General features: G+C 60.5%; 1 protein-coding gene across 1 annotated transcript in view; it reads right to left on the reverse strand.

Moving 5' to 3' along the window:
• FGD3 (FYVE, RhoGEF and PH domain containing 3) overlaps positions 1–7,948 on the reverse strand; it is a 30,462-nt gene extending 22,514 nt beyond the window's left edge. The window contains exons 1-3 of the mRNA XM_077910990.1: positions 7,790–7,948; positions 1,640–1,791; positions 445–982 (exon numbers count right to left, since the gene is read on the reverse strand). Coding sequence (XP_077767116.1) covers positions 445–924 — 480 coding nt within the window. The 5' untranslated portion in view covers positions 925–982; positions 1,640–1,791; positions 7,790–7,948. The remainder of the gene's footprint in view (positions 1–444; positions 983–1,639; positions 1,792–7,789) is intronic.
• Positions 7,949–12,593: the final 4,645 nt, after the last annotated feature.

The following is a 12,593-nucleotide window of genomic DNA, read 5'->3' on the forward strand; positions in this document are numbered from 1 at the left end:
GACCTGCCATGCCGTGGATACACCTGCTTCCTGGGCCCTCTGCTCAGGGCTCACCCCTGCCCGGGCTCCCTTCCTGCCCGTCACGCCCCCTAGCGACCCTGTGGATCTGTGTCCCTGACACAGGTGACACTCATGCTGCCTTCCTCACAGGGGCTCTGTGAGGTGGGTGGCCAGCACCGTGGAGCGCGTGGTGGTAGTTCTGTGAGCACTGACCTATACCCCCACGGCCGCCAGGGCTGGGGCACCGTGGGGACGGTCACCCAGGCTTGGGAGTGAGGTCATTGCCTGAGGGGCCAAGGCCCTGCCCTCTCTGCCACCCAGCTGCCAGGCCTCTCCAGTGTGCTGATGTACACCTGTTACTGAAACCAGGTGCAGCTGATGCAACCACAACATCACAACCCCTGAGAGGAGCCCAGGCCACCCCAGGACAGGAGGGCGGCCTACCTTGACTGGGTCCACAGGGGCCCTCAGGGGGCTGCTCTTGGGGTCGGGCTCCTCACCGTTACCTTCGCCCACATTGCTATCGGCCGCCTCCCGCACGGCCTCGCCTTCTGGGGCTGCCTCCAGGTGGCCCAGGACTGCAGGGCCCCGGCTGGCCTCGCCACCCTCCTCACAGGGGAACTGCTCACTGACCACACTGCACGATGGGCTGTCAATCCCGCTGTCCCGGTTAGGGAGCTTAGCACCACCGTTGGGCCCCCCCGAGGGCCCTAGGTCCAGGGGGCCGTCCCCTGAGGTGGTTGGGGTGCCAGGGCTCCCAAGGTCAGGGTCCTTGCCATGGGCTCTCGGCCCGAGTGGCAGTCCTTGGAGCTTCCCTGGGTCGGCCCTCGGGAGCTCCAGGGATGCACAGCCAGGCCCAGCATCTGGCTCCCCCAGGACAGCACCGGGAGCATGGGTTGTTGAGGACGTCCCTTCTGACTCCATCCTCAGAGCTGAACTCCTAGGGCCCCGTGGGGAGCTGGCAGGGCGGGGGGCAGGCTTCCTGTGGGGAGGAATGAGCAGAGTCAGGGCTGGCCAGGCTGGGACCAGTCCCCCAAAATGTGCCCCCCAGGGAAAGGTGGGGGTGGGAGGGGCTGTGCATGGAGGGAACAGCCCACAGGGCTCCAGGGAGTCCTGCCCAGACAGGCTCTTGGGGAAGGACAATGAAAAGCATCTTATTTGAAAAATAAATTTCTTCCATGTTAAATTAAAAACAAAAAAAGGAAAAAAAGTCAAGAGACAAAAAGAAAGGAACGAGCAAGGGAAGGAATCCCATAATGTGAAGCCACCTGCTGCTCAACACATTTAAACTACATGCACAACAACTGCTGTGAGCACAGTGGGTCAGGTCACTGGGGGCTCTGCACCCCAGGAGGTGGTCCTGAGGGGCCCTCCTCACCATCACTGTGACCTGCCACCGTCCACAGACCTGGACCAGGGAGGCCAGGGCTGTGCCCCAGATTACTACCCCCTCCGAAGAGCCCTGGAGCCCCTCGTTGCTTCCACTGCCCACCCCCTCTCCCGGCCCTGCCCAAGGAGAGGAGAGGGGAGGAGAGGGGAGGGGAGGGGAGAGGAGTCTAGTCAGGAGTCAGGGTGGGGGGAGGGGGCACCCGGCCAGGAGAGATGGACATTCCCTGGAATCTCCCTTTGGCCCCCTCACCTGATGCCCAGATCTCCAGGGAGGGCTCTGCGCCTGGCTCCCCACTGGCTGTGTCCGGGGTGTGGGTTGGCCGCCTCGGGCCGTGAGCGTCAGCCGGGCTGGGAGGTTGGCTGAAAATCTCCTTCCTGCCCAGCAGGTCTGCAACAGGGGTCCTGAAACAACACGGCAGGAGCTCGAAAGCTGCCTCCACCGCAGTGCCAGGCGCCAGGCCAGCTCTCAAGGCGGGGGTGGAAGGCAGCTCCGCGGCCCCGCCCCGCCCGGCCAGCCCCGCGCAGGCCACCGTGAGGGCAGCAGGGCAGCAGGGCAGCGGGGCAGCAGCCATGCCCGAACCTCCGGGCCACCACCGACCGCCCCACCCGAGGCACCCACACTGGGAGGCCAGGTCTCACCAGGGTGCAGAGAGCCAGGGGTCACCACCCAGCCACGCCAAGCACCCACCTGACACCTCCCAACATGGGCGCCCAGGGCTCACATCCACAATCGCCCCGCAGCCAGCAGCCTCTCCATACACACCCCTCCGCCCTCGAGAAACAGGCTAAAGCAGCAATGATGGGGACACAGCCCCTCACGCCCCCACACAAAACTGTAAAGGTGTCATGGGCAGGACACTCTGGGCCCCTGCTCCGCCCATGACACCTGCCACACCACTCGCATCTCATGTGGCCAAGCTGCTCTGGGCCAACCTGGCAGGGGGATGTTCCCCAGGTGCCACATTTACAAAAGGGACGGGTCCAGGCAGAGCCCAGGTGGCAGGCACACAGCCTGGGGAGGTCTAGCAGCGCGGGTGCCCCCTGGGTATTCCCATCCCGAGCGGGTGCAGCCTGCCCCTGGAGACTGTGCACCATGACCACTGTCCTTCCCAGGACAGCAGAACCTACTCAGCCAGAAGGGAAAGCCCAAGGCCCCACATGAAGACGTCCCCGGGGAGCGGAGTGTGGGGGCAGCAGCAGAGACCACTGCCCTGGCCTGATTCAGGAAGCCACAGGATGCAGCCCGTGGCCTTTTCTCCCCACTGCCCTTCAAAGCCAAGGTCAGCAGCAGGGAAGGCCAGCCCCATTCCTGCTCGCCCTCCACATGGCTCAGAGGAGCAGGGGGCTTCTGGGAGGCAACGCACATATGCACACGCACCCACACATGTGCTTCTATAACACAGGGACGCACGCATGTGCACACATACACCCCACATGCCAGGAGCTGTGCTCAACACACTGTATGCTCGCTTACAGGTACCAAGGTGGGTGATGTGTTTCAGAGAAGTGAGCCAAGGCTGCCCCGAACCGCGCGGGCCTGCAGAATGCCAGCACCTGTGAGCCAGATCCGCCAGACACTGCAGGCTCATTCTGACACGTCCAGATCCTGGGGTTGGGAGTGTGTGTGACCATGGAGCCACAGAGCTGCCCTCAGTCACCTCTACTGGCCCTGGCTCCTGCCTTACAAGCGCTGAGTTGCCCCAGATGAGTGAAGCTGGCTCCTGCCACCCCCTGGTGAGTGGCAACCGTGGTACAACCTGGGCCCCTGACACCAAGGCTGCTGCCACCCAGCATCAGCAGCCCCAACACTGAGGCTGGGAGAGTCTCAGAAAGATGGAGAAATCAAATGCACCCCCGACACAGGGTGCCATGGACCATCTAAGGGGCTCCATGTGCAGCAGCCCCCAGATGGGACAGCAGGAATGCTTGGTCCCCGACCTGGAGCCCAGCCCCGCCTGGTGGCTGCCAAAGACAGAAAGGGATGGTCCTGCAGATGGACCCCGAGGCTGGCCAGCGCCCAACTCCACCTATTGCCAGCTGTGCCCTCCTCAGGAACAACACAGAAACCCCTGCTGGAACCACCACCATCCCCGTCTCTTGCCGCCTGGCGCCCAGCACCCTGTGTGTGGTCCCTGCAGACTGAGGCCACCAGAGGCGTGAGCCTGAGCAAAGACACCTTGGACACCATGACCCTCTGACCGGCAACAGCCCCGGAGAAACCTGCCAGCCCCTGTATTGTGCTAGACGACGACACTCGGCAGGCTTGCTGGTCTGCCCCACTAAGTGCAGTGGCTGATTACGCACAGCCAGCCATCTGAACAAGCCTAAAGACACACAGGGCGACATCAGGGAGCGTCCCAGCTGGGGGCCTAGGCTGCAGCAACCCGGAAGCTGCAGCACTGTGAGAAAGGCCTGCATCCCAGGGCTGCTTGGCCCCAGGGTCAGGCTCCAGAAGCACAGCTCTCACCCTGAGGCCTCAGCCCGGGGTCTCCGTCCTGTCTGCTGAGTTCATGGGAGCACACAGAGATGGCGAGGTGGGGCGCAGGGCTAGCTGAGCACAGGAAAGGAGGTGCCACCCCGCTTACGGGGACGCCCCATTGGCTCATACCAGCGCCCGAAGTTACGTGCTCTCCAAAGCTGCATGAGTGACATGTCCCTTTCAGAAAGCTTAGAAATTATGGAAAAACAAAAAGGAAAGAAAGTGACCATCACCATGGCATGGGATGCCTATGCGGCAGCAGCCTGCAGGCTGGGTTGCCCCGGGGGCTCCTAGGTGAGCCACAGCTTTCCTTAGAGACGCTGCTTTCATTCCATGACTGAATTCTGACACTTGGTCCTCAAGAACACCTTCTTCCCAGGAGAACTGAAAGCAGAGAGCTGAACAGGTACCTGCGCCCCCGTGGTCCCAGCACCACTATTCACGGCAGCAGGCAGCAGGCAGCAGGCATGGCCCATGGCCATGGCGGGCACATGGACACGGCCCTCAGGAGGATGGACACCCTGACAGCAGCCACAGCATGGTCGGCCTTGAGGACGTGATGCTGCGTGCCTGTTGCAGACACACATGCCACGAGGGGTGCCTGAGTCGTCCAATCACAGAGACAGGAAGTGGATGGGGGGTCGGGGGGTTAGTGCTTCATGAGGATGCAGCCTTAGTTGTGAAGATGGAATATTCTGGACATGGATGGTGAGGATGGCTGCACCATCACGCAAACACACTTCATGCCAACAAACTGGATGCTTCTAAGTGGCTTAGACGACAAATTTTATGTCCTGTGTGTTTTACCACAAAAAAAGCAGCTTAAAAAAATGGGTTTTACAAAATTCTCTTCAGAAGTTGTGTGAATGACACCCAAGACAACAGTGACTCAAAAACGCCCAGAACTCACCTCCTTGGGGACCCTGCCTTTCCCCACACACCCCCAGAAGCGCCTGGGCCCTGCCAGAAACACGCTCTGTGGCTGAGGCTTGGCCCACACCCAGCGCTGCCTGGAAACCTCCAGACCTGCTGCTCTATACATGCCCCCCACCCTGCTGCCTGCCCCTCCAGAAATCTGGCCCTGACACAGACCTGGGGGGTCCTGATGCAGACCTGGAGGAGGGGGGGTTCTGACACAGACCTGGGGGGTGTAGGGACCTGACACAGACCTGGGGGGGTTCCTGACACAGACCGCAAGAGGACAGATCGCAGCCCACACCCATGTGCCCCGCTTTGTGTCCCCCCCGTGCGCCCTGACACCCCCACCACCTCCAACCCCCAACCCCACCCCACCCCCAGGCAGTGAACGACACCACGGTGGGTCCTCCCGTGCGGATCTGGGGAGGTGGTTGTGCCGCTGGGCTGAGCGGCCAGCACTTACAAGGTGGACCACCACAGGCCAGTTGCACTGGCAGACCCTCAGTTTCCTCCTCTGTAAAATGGACACACCTTCCTGAAGCCCGAGGTGGAGCACAGCCTGCAGACCCGCTGGCCACGTCCTGCGTGTCCCACAGCCCAGCACACAGACACAGCCAGGCTGATGGGCATCGGCCACGGGCGGGCCTCGAGCTCCCAGGCCCCTGTCACCAGCTCCATCGTGAAGGCCTCGGGGAGCCACGCCAGGGCACAGTGGGATGATGTGTGCCCCGAGCTGCCCAGCAGAAACTCCCGGACCACCAGCCCAGAAACGTACCCGCTCCAGCGCGAGGAGTCATGACGGCGGAGCCAGCTCAGGCGCACGGGCCGCACGGCGCACAAGTGCACGGCACGCAGGGTGCAGGGTATGAAGGCCGCAGAGTACAAAGGCTGCATGGCACCGAGGCCACATGCGCACAGGCCTGGGGGGCCTGCAAAACCGAGCACGTGCACTGCTTCCCCTTTACCGTCTCCCACAGAGGTGTGATCCCCGCTTTCCCCCCCTAATCTGTTTTATCACCGTAAACTAGCACACTCCTGAGCGTCATTGTACCTCACTCTGGGGCAGGAATATACCTACAGGCACCGCAGTCACCAGCACAGTGGCCAACCAAGACAGGGGACCTGATGTCCGGCCCAAGTGCATGGGGGAGGGGTGCTCGGGAGCCAGGGTTCGAGGCTGACCGCTGGCTCCCCAGGGACTCCCCCTGTGCTTACCGTCCACTATAATACCTAGAGAAGCGAGTGGACCAGAGCCCAACAACAGCTCCCAGCGGAGATACTGCGAGCACAGGTGGCGCTGCCCAGGGTTCTGGGTGTGTAGCCTGGCCCCCACCCCCGGGGTCAGTGCTGCAGCCATGCAGGGGAGGGGGGTCTGCTCTCACTGCCCCCAGGGGAGGACCCACACACACACGGACCCTGCCCGGGGTCACTCTCACTCTATGCAGCCTCACCTGACTGCACAGTGACCTTCCAGGTTATTGCGGGACAGGAACACCAGGCAGCAGGTTCACCCTCCCAAAGCCACACACTGGCAGGGGGCTAGTGTTCTGTGTCCTGGGCAAGCTGGGCTTCATGGAGGCCCATGAGAGCCCCCAGGGACCACCTCTGAGATGACCAATCATTACCACCATACATGGGACCCCAGACAGATGGATGTGTCCCAGTTGGAGGGAACAGTGTCCCAGGAAGAGGGAACAGACAGGGAGCAGGGCCAATGAGAATCAGCCAGGCCATGTGGGAAGCGGCTGTGTGCCCAGGGATGAAGGCGGTAGAACACTGGGGTTGGTGGCAGGGGGTCTCCCAGCCATGGGCAGCTGGGGGACCATGTAGGTGAGTGATGCCCCACTTAGGGCTGGGCTTCACATGTGTCCTAGGGTCTGACCTCCACACTCACCCCCATTTCTCAGGTGCCTAACTCTCCTCATGGGTCACTGGGGGTCATGAGAGCCCACCTAGGACAGGTGTGGAGGATGGGGGGGGCACTCCCAGTTGGTGCATTACAGTCACTGTTCTGAGTCCAGGGACATCTCCACCCCTGGGCTCTTGAGGGGCTCAAGGCAGCAAGGGCCCAGGTGTCCTCAAGGCCTCTGTCAGCACCCCCATCTGAGCTGTGGCCACTGAGACCAACTGAGAGTCAGAGCACATGGTCCCATACAGCTTCAGGGGCCCCTGGTCGTTGTGGGGAGACAGACAATAAGCCGGAGGAGCGGAACCAGGGCCTCTGGCCTCCTGCAAACCCCCAGCTGGAAACAAACCACTTCCTCCCTGTGCACCGCCCTGCCCGGCCCCAGTAAGCTGTCAGGCTCTGGAGGTTGGCATTGGGTGCAGTGGGGCAGCTGATAGGTCAAGACCCAGGGCTCCTGGGTCTCGTCTTCTTCAGGCCTGGCCCAGGAGTTGGCCGGGCAACTGCAGGCCCCGAGGGTCCAGGGAACCGGGTGCTCCGGGGCCCAGAACACAGCCCTGCTCTGCACAAGCACAGCGGCATCCGGCTCCCCACACTGCCACCCGTGGTGTCCCCCCATTCCCTGCCCGGAGTCGCGGCACCGGGATCCCACTCCCCAGTAGCACCACCAAATCCCAGCTCTGCCAGTGTCCAAACTGCAGATTTTGGGGGAAGCTTCCAGAGCCACATTCTGTGGGAAGGCCTGGCCCCCCAGGAACTGTGCAGACCAGTCACCCTTCCTCCCCAGAACAACACCCAGGGATTCGGTGGCAGGTGCATAGGCTGGGCCTCTCCCAACCTCAATTCACTTTAGCAGGAATCTCAGGTGCCCTAGACAACACCCAGCGCTGTCCCGGCAGATGGCATGCCTGCCGCTGGATGTGGCCCACCAGGTGCTGGCAGGGGCACCTGAGAGGCAAAGGACAGACCCACTGCCATGCAGCAGCACATGCTTCCCACCATGGAGCAGCCACCCGCAAGCCGCACCTGCTCTGAATGCCCCCCACCCGAGCGGGGACCCTGGCAGGGCCGGCAGAGACCCCGGGGCCAGCTCCACTCACCTGCCCTCTGAGGGCGTGCTTCTGCTCCGTGCGGACTTCAGGCAGCAGCAAAACACAACTTCCTTTTGCTGGTTTTGCAAGACGGGCCACCAAGGACTGTGCCTTCGCATTTCCGCAGCGTCACACGCCCCAGCTCACTGGTTCCCCAAGCTGCCTCCTTTGCGAAAACACAGCCCAGAGCAGCCGGAGAGCCGTCTGGGCCCCGCTGGGCCTCTGCGTCACAGCCTGTGCTGTCGGACCCAGGCAGTGAGCCGTCAGGGGTGTAGGCGATGGAGGCCACGGCCTTCCTGCCTCCCCTTGCCTTGTGGGCTCCTCCACACAGACCTGCAACCCCACGACCCCGGAAACCTCCAGAGGTCCCGCGGGCCTGAGCCCCAGGGGCCACTCACTGCAAGGAGGCCCGTGGGCCATCAGAGGAGCAGGGACAGGGCCAACCCTGGTCACAAGGCAGCTTGTGACCTCCGGAGAAAGTAAGTGCACAGATGAGCAATCTTCCGAGCCCAGGCCCGGTCCCACTGGTGGCTTCTTCCCGCCTTGCATGCTGCTTAGAAACAAAGTGATTTCTCTGAGTCCTAGTGTCCTTGTTGCTGGCAGGGTCACTAGGGAGCCCCCCAAGGCAGCGCCTCATGCACAGGAACTCATGAGTGTGAGGACATCACCCGGGTCCGTGAGCCAGGGCATCCCTGCAGCTCCTGTGGGCCTGCCTTACATGTCTCAAGAGTGCACCTTGGGCGCGCTGGTCCACGCACTTCCACGTGGTGTCCGCACCGTGAACCCACTCCCTGGGGCGGTCAGGCTGCAGGAGCATGCTTGCCCTCCTGGTGGCCCAGGTTTTGAGGGTCTGAGGACCAGCCACAGGACGAGGATGTGATGACCTGGGCGAGCACGCAGGCTGCAGAGGACTCAGAGGTGCCCAGGCTCACGTCCCGGCTTGTGCGCTGAGAGCTCTGAGCCCTAGGCCCCCAGCCGTGGGATGGGGAGGATTCGGAGTGCACAGAGCTTTTAGGAGGACCAGGGTCCCCGGGCGCCTTCCCACAGCACCACCCTTGCCCACTGATGTCCCTGAGGCAGGAGACCCACAGTGAGACCCCCATGGGGCCTGAGGACCCAGGCCCAGAGCCTGCTGCATGCAAATGGCCCAAGGATGTGGGACTGCATGAGGGCAGTTGCCCAGGTGTAACACCCAAGAGGCGATGGACAAAATGCCAAGTGGGGTGTGGCCTGGGAGGTGGCACCGTCTCCTAAGGAACCCCTGCGGCAGCCAGCTCCCTAGATAACCCAGGGCCAGTCACAGCCAGGTGTGTCCTGGGCATGGGGCTGACCCACCAACATGGCCCCTGGGTCACCAGAAACATGGAGGTGACCTCCAAGGTCCCTCCCAGGCCACCTGCTCCGGGGGCGCCATGGAGACCCCCATGTGGGCAGGCATGGACGCCCCCGGCCAACAGCCAGCACCAGTGAGGGAGGGAATCTTCTGGAAGCGGGTGCCCACCCTGCTGAGCCTCCAAGTGAGACCCCGAGCCAGAGCCAAGCTGCACCCAAATTCCTGAACCACCCAAACCAACAGAATCGGTATGTTTATGGTCATTTTAAGCCACCAAGTTTCGGTTATTTGTTAAGCAGTAATAATTGACAAAATGTGCTCATGGGGAACAGGGGCAAGGGGTGACCTGAGATCAGGGGTGCCAGCTATGCTAGAGAGACGTCTGAAGGGAGTTAAGGCACCATTTTCCTCTCTAGTTATTTAATTAATGATCCAACAGACCAAACTGGGTCCTCAGCACCGAAGGGAGAAGTGGGGGAGATCCCATGTGCGCTGCTCAGTCTCGTGACTCTGAGGACTTCCCAGGGCCAAGGCTCCTGGGGGAAGGCCGCAGGCCCCCTCCCATCGTCCCACAGCCGCCCTCCCTGCAGGCTGCCCACGCCTCCCTCGGCAGCTCCCAGGACAGGGCTCTAACTTGCTTTCACACCATCAGCTCAAGTCAAGTGAGGCACATCCTGGACGCCTTAGCCGCATGTCCAGGTTCTGGAAATGTCTGTCGTGTACTCATGACTGGGGCTGTGAGAGGCTCCAACCTCAAACAGTGTCACCATGTCTGGTGTCCTTTTAGCGAATGCTGCTGTGCTTTCTTGAGCCCAGCTCGCCGGGTGCCCACGGACCCCAGGGCCTCAGACAGAGGCAAGAGGTGAAGGCAGGTGTGGACAGGTGCCTTGGAAACACATCAGGACAATGTATGTTATAACCCACAATGATGGTTTGAACACACTCTGCCAAAAACAGGTGTTTGGGGGATGCCTGGGGGGCTCAGCAGTTGAGCGTCTACCTTAGGCTCAGGTCATGGTCCCTGGGTCCTGGGATTGGGCCCCACATTGGGCTCCCTGCATGGAGCCTGCTTCTCCCTCTGCCTGTGTCTCTGCCTCTCTGTGTCTCTCATGAATAAATAAATAAAATCTTTAAAAAAAAAAACGTGTGTTTTTATAGTATAAAATATCAGGCAGCATATCATGGCCTCTTGGGATTTTTGTTTTTGAGATGTTATTTATTTGAGAGACAGAGAAAGAGAGAGCATGAACAGAGGGAGGGGCAGGCTTCCTGCTGAGCAGGGAGCCCGATGGGGCACTGGATCTCAAGACCCTGGGATCATGACCTGAGCCCAAGGCAGAACTCAACCACTGAGCCACCCAGGTGCCCCCCTGGTTGTTTTTCATCTGCATTTCTTTGAATGCAAGAGCGAGAGGCAGTGTTGCTGCTCCCACTTTCTTCTTTCTGGGGAGTGTGGTGACCATGTGGCAGTGGCTGAGGCCACAGGACCCAGCCCAGGACAACGGGAGCCACGTGTCCCCTCCATGCTGAGAATTAAAGTGTTTATTTCTTTATAAAAAAAAAAAGATGGGGCAGCTCCGGTGGCTCAACGGTTTAGCGCCACCTTCAGCCCCGGGTGTGATCCTGGAGACCCGGGATCGAGTCCCACGTCAGGCTCCCTGCATGGAGCCTGCTTCTCCCTCTGCCTGTGTCTCTGCCTCTCTCTCCTTCTGTATCCTTCACGAAGAAATAAATAAATAAAATTAAAAAAAAAATGTATCCAGATAACGAAATTCTCTCTCCTGTCTTTAACAGAATCCTGGGCACAAACGACATTAACATTTGGTGTTTACCGAGCCCCATGGTTTCCGATTGGGCAAGGGGTGCAGTGAGTGGGGGTCTGGCAGGTGTGGCGATGTGGAGGAACCGGCTGTACTGTCTCCACGACGTGTCTGCTTGGCCAGGGTTATCCCAGGGTCAACGGCTTCTCAGTTCCACGTCTCATGCCCCCGAGGCTGGAGCCGTCGTGCAGGGACCACAGGCCCCAGAGCTGCGCACAGAATCTCATTTCTTCTAGCATTCACATCCTCCAAGCTCCCTGGCTCCTTGTCACCCAGTGAGGTGGCACAAGGGCAGAGGACGGCGGTCACCAGACGCAAAACAGTTGGTCTGATGTTTACATGTATGGAGCTGCCTCCACTTAGCCCACAGTTGGTTTTGTTGCAAAACGGCCCAGTTTTGTGTTTTTACGATTCAGACGTTGGCCCCCATCGGGTGAGTCATCTCCATCATTGAGTCTGGGCGAGGGGGCTGTGGAATGATCCGGAAATGGGCCAAGGTCAGGAGCTGGTAGCTCACGCAGATGTGCTGAGGCTGCCACAGCCAACGCCCGGTGGAGCACCCACCGGATCAGGACAGACCCCGCCACAGATGGGGGATGGAGGGGCCTTTGCCCTTGGAGCCAGCGCCCACCCGCCAAAGCCATGCAAGGCATACCTGCACAGGTGCCCAGGCCAGTCAGTGCAGGGCCGGAAACAACCAAGGCCCTGCTCGAGGGCACCAGCCAGTTGGCTGTTTGGCGGCTGCTCAGAAACACCTGCCTGACAGGAGGAGCGGCAACACCTCTGGGGGCAGACCCCGGCACCAGATATCCTGGTTGGGAGCTCTGCAAACTCTTAAATATGGTTCTGGGGAAACACGCCCACCTCTGCATGTGGGCGACACAAACGATGAAACACTCGTGCTTGATATGTGAATTCCTGCATCTTTTAGGCAAGTTTGAAAAACTTAAAAACTGCTCAAACTGTTTAAAAAGTATCCAATGCCTGTCTTATGAATGGAGCCAGGTGAGAGTGAAAGCTCTCTGGGGTCTTTTTATAATTACATAACCATATTGTCTATTTCTCAATTTAATAATTTTTATACAAGGATGAGAACAAACACAAATTTTTTAATTCTCCTTCTTCTCGTGCCTCTTCCTCATGGCAGAGCACTGGATGATGCTGCACAAGCACAACACAGGGGTGGCACGCGGGGTTTGGGGCAGTGGGGCACGGGATGCCCCCACAGGGGACCGGGGGGAGGGTGAGGAGAGGACGGAGCAGGAGGGAGCCCAGGAGCCTAGGGTGGAGCACTGCCACTCCAGAGGAGAAGGGAGGCCTGAAAAGGAGCCAACAGTGCTTGAGAAGCATGTTCTCCCGCACCTGACAGGAGGCTGTCTGGAGTCGAGGTAACAGAGAAACCCTCCAGCTCACAGCCCTGCCCCCGCCACAGCCTCTCACACTGCAATCCTTCAACCCACAGATGAGCAAGGACATGCAATACAGCGTATTTGTAATGAGGAGAACTGGAGGTGTGAGTGTCCGACTACGGGGAGCTGCTCCAGTACATTAGCCCGGGACAGGGGCCCAGGGGTTCTGATGGGGAAGTGTCTGCCTTCGGCTCAGGGTGTGATCCTGGGGTCCTGGGATCGAGTCCTGCATCAGGCTCTCTGGAGGGAGC

The sequence above is a fragment of the Canis aureus genome, chromosome 1 (assembly GCF_053574225.1).
Source record: "Canis aureus isolate CA01 chromosome 1, VMU_Caureus_v.1.0, whole genome shotgun sequence".
In the NCBI taxonomy this organism is placed as follows: domain Eukaryota; kingdom Metazoa; phylum Chordata; class Mammalia; order Carnivora; family Canidae; genus Canis; species Canis aureus.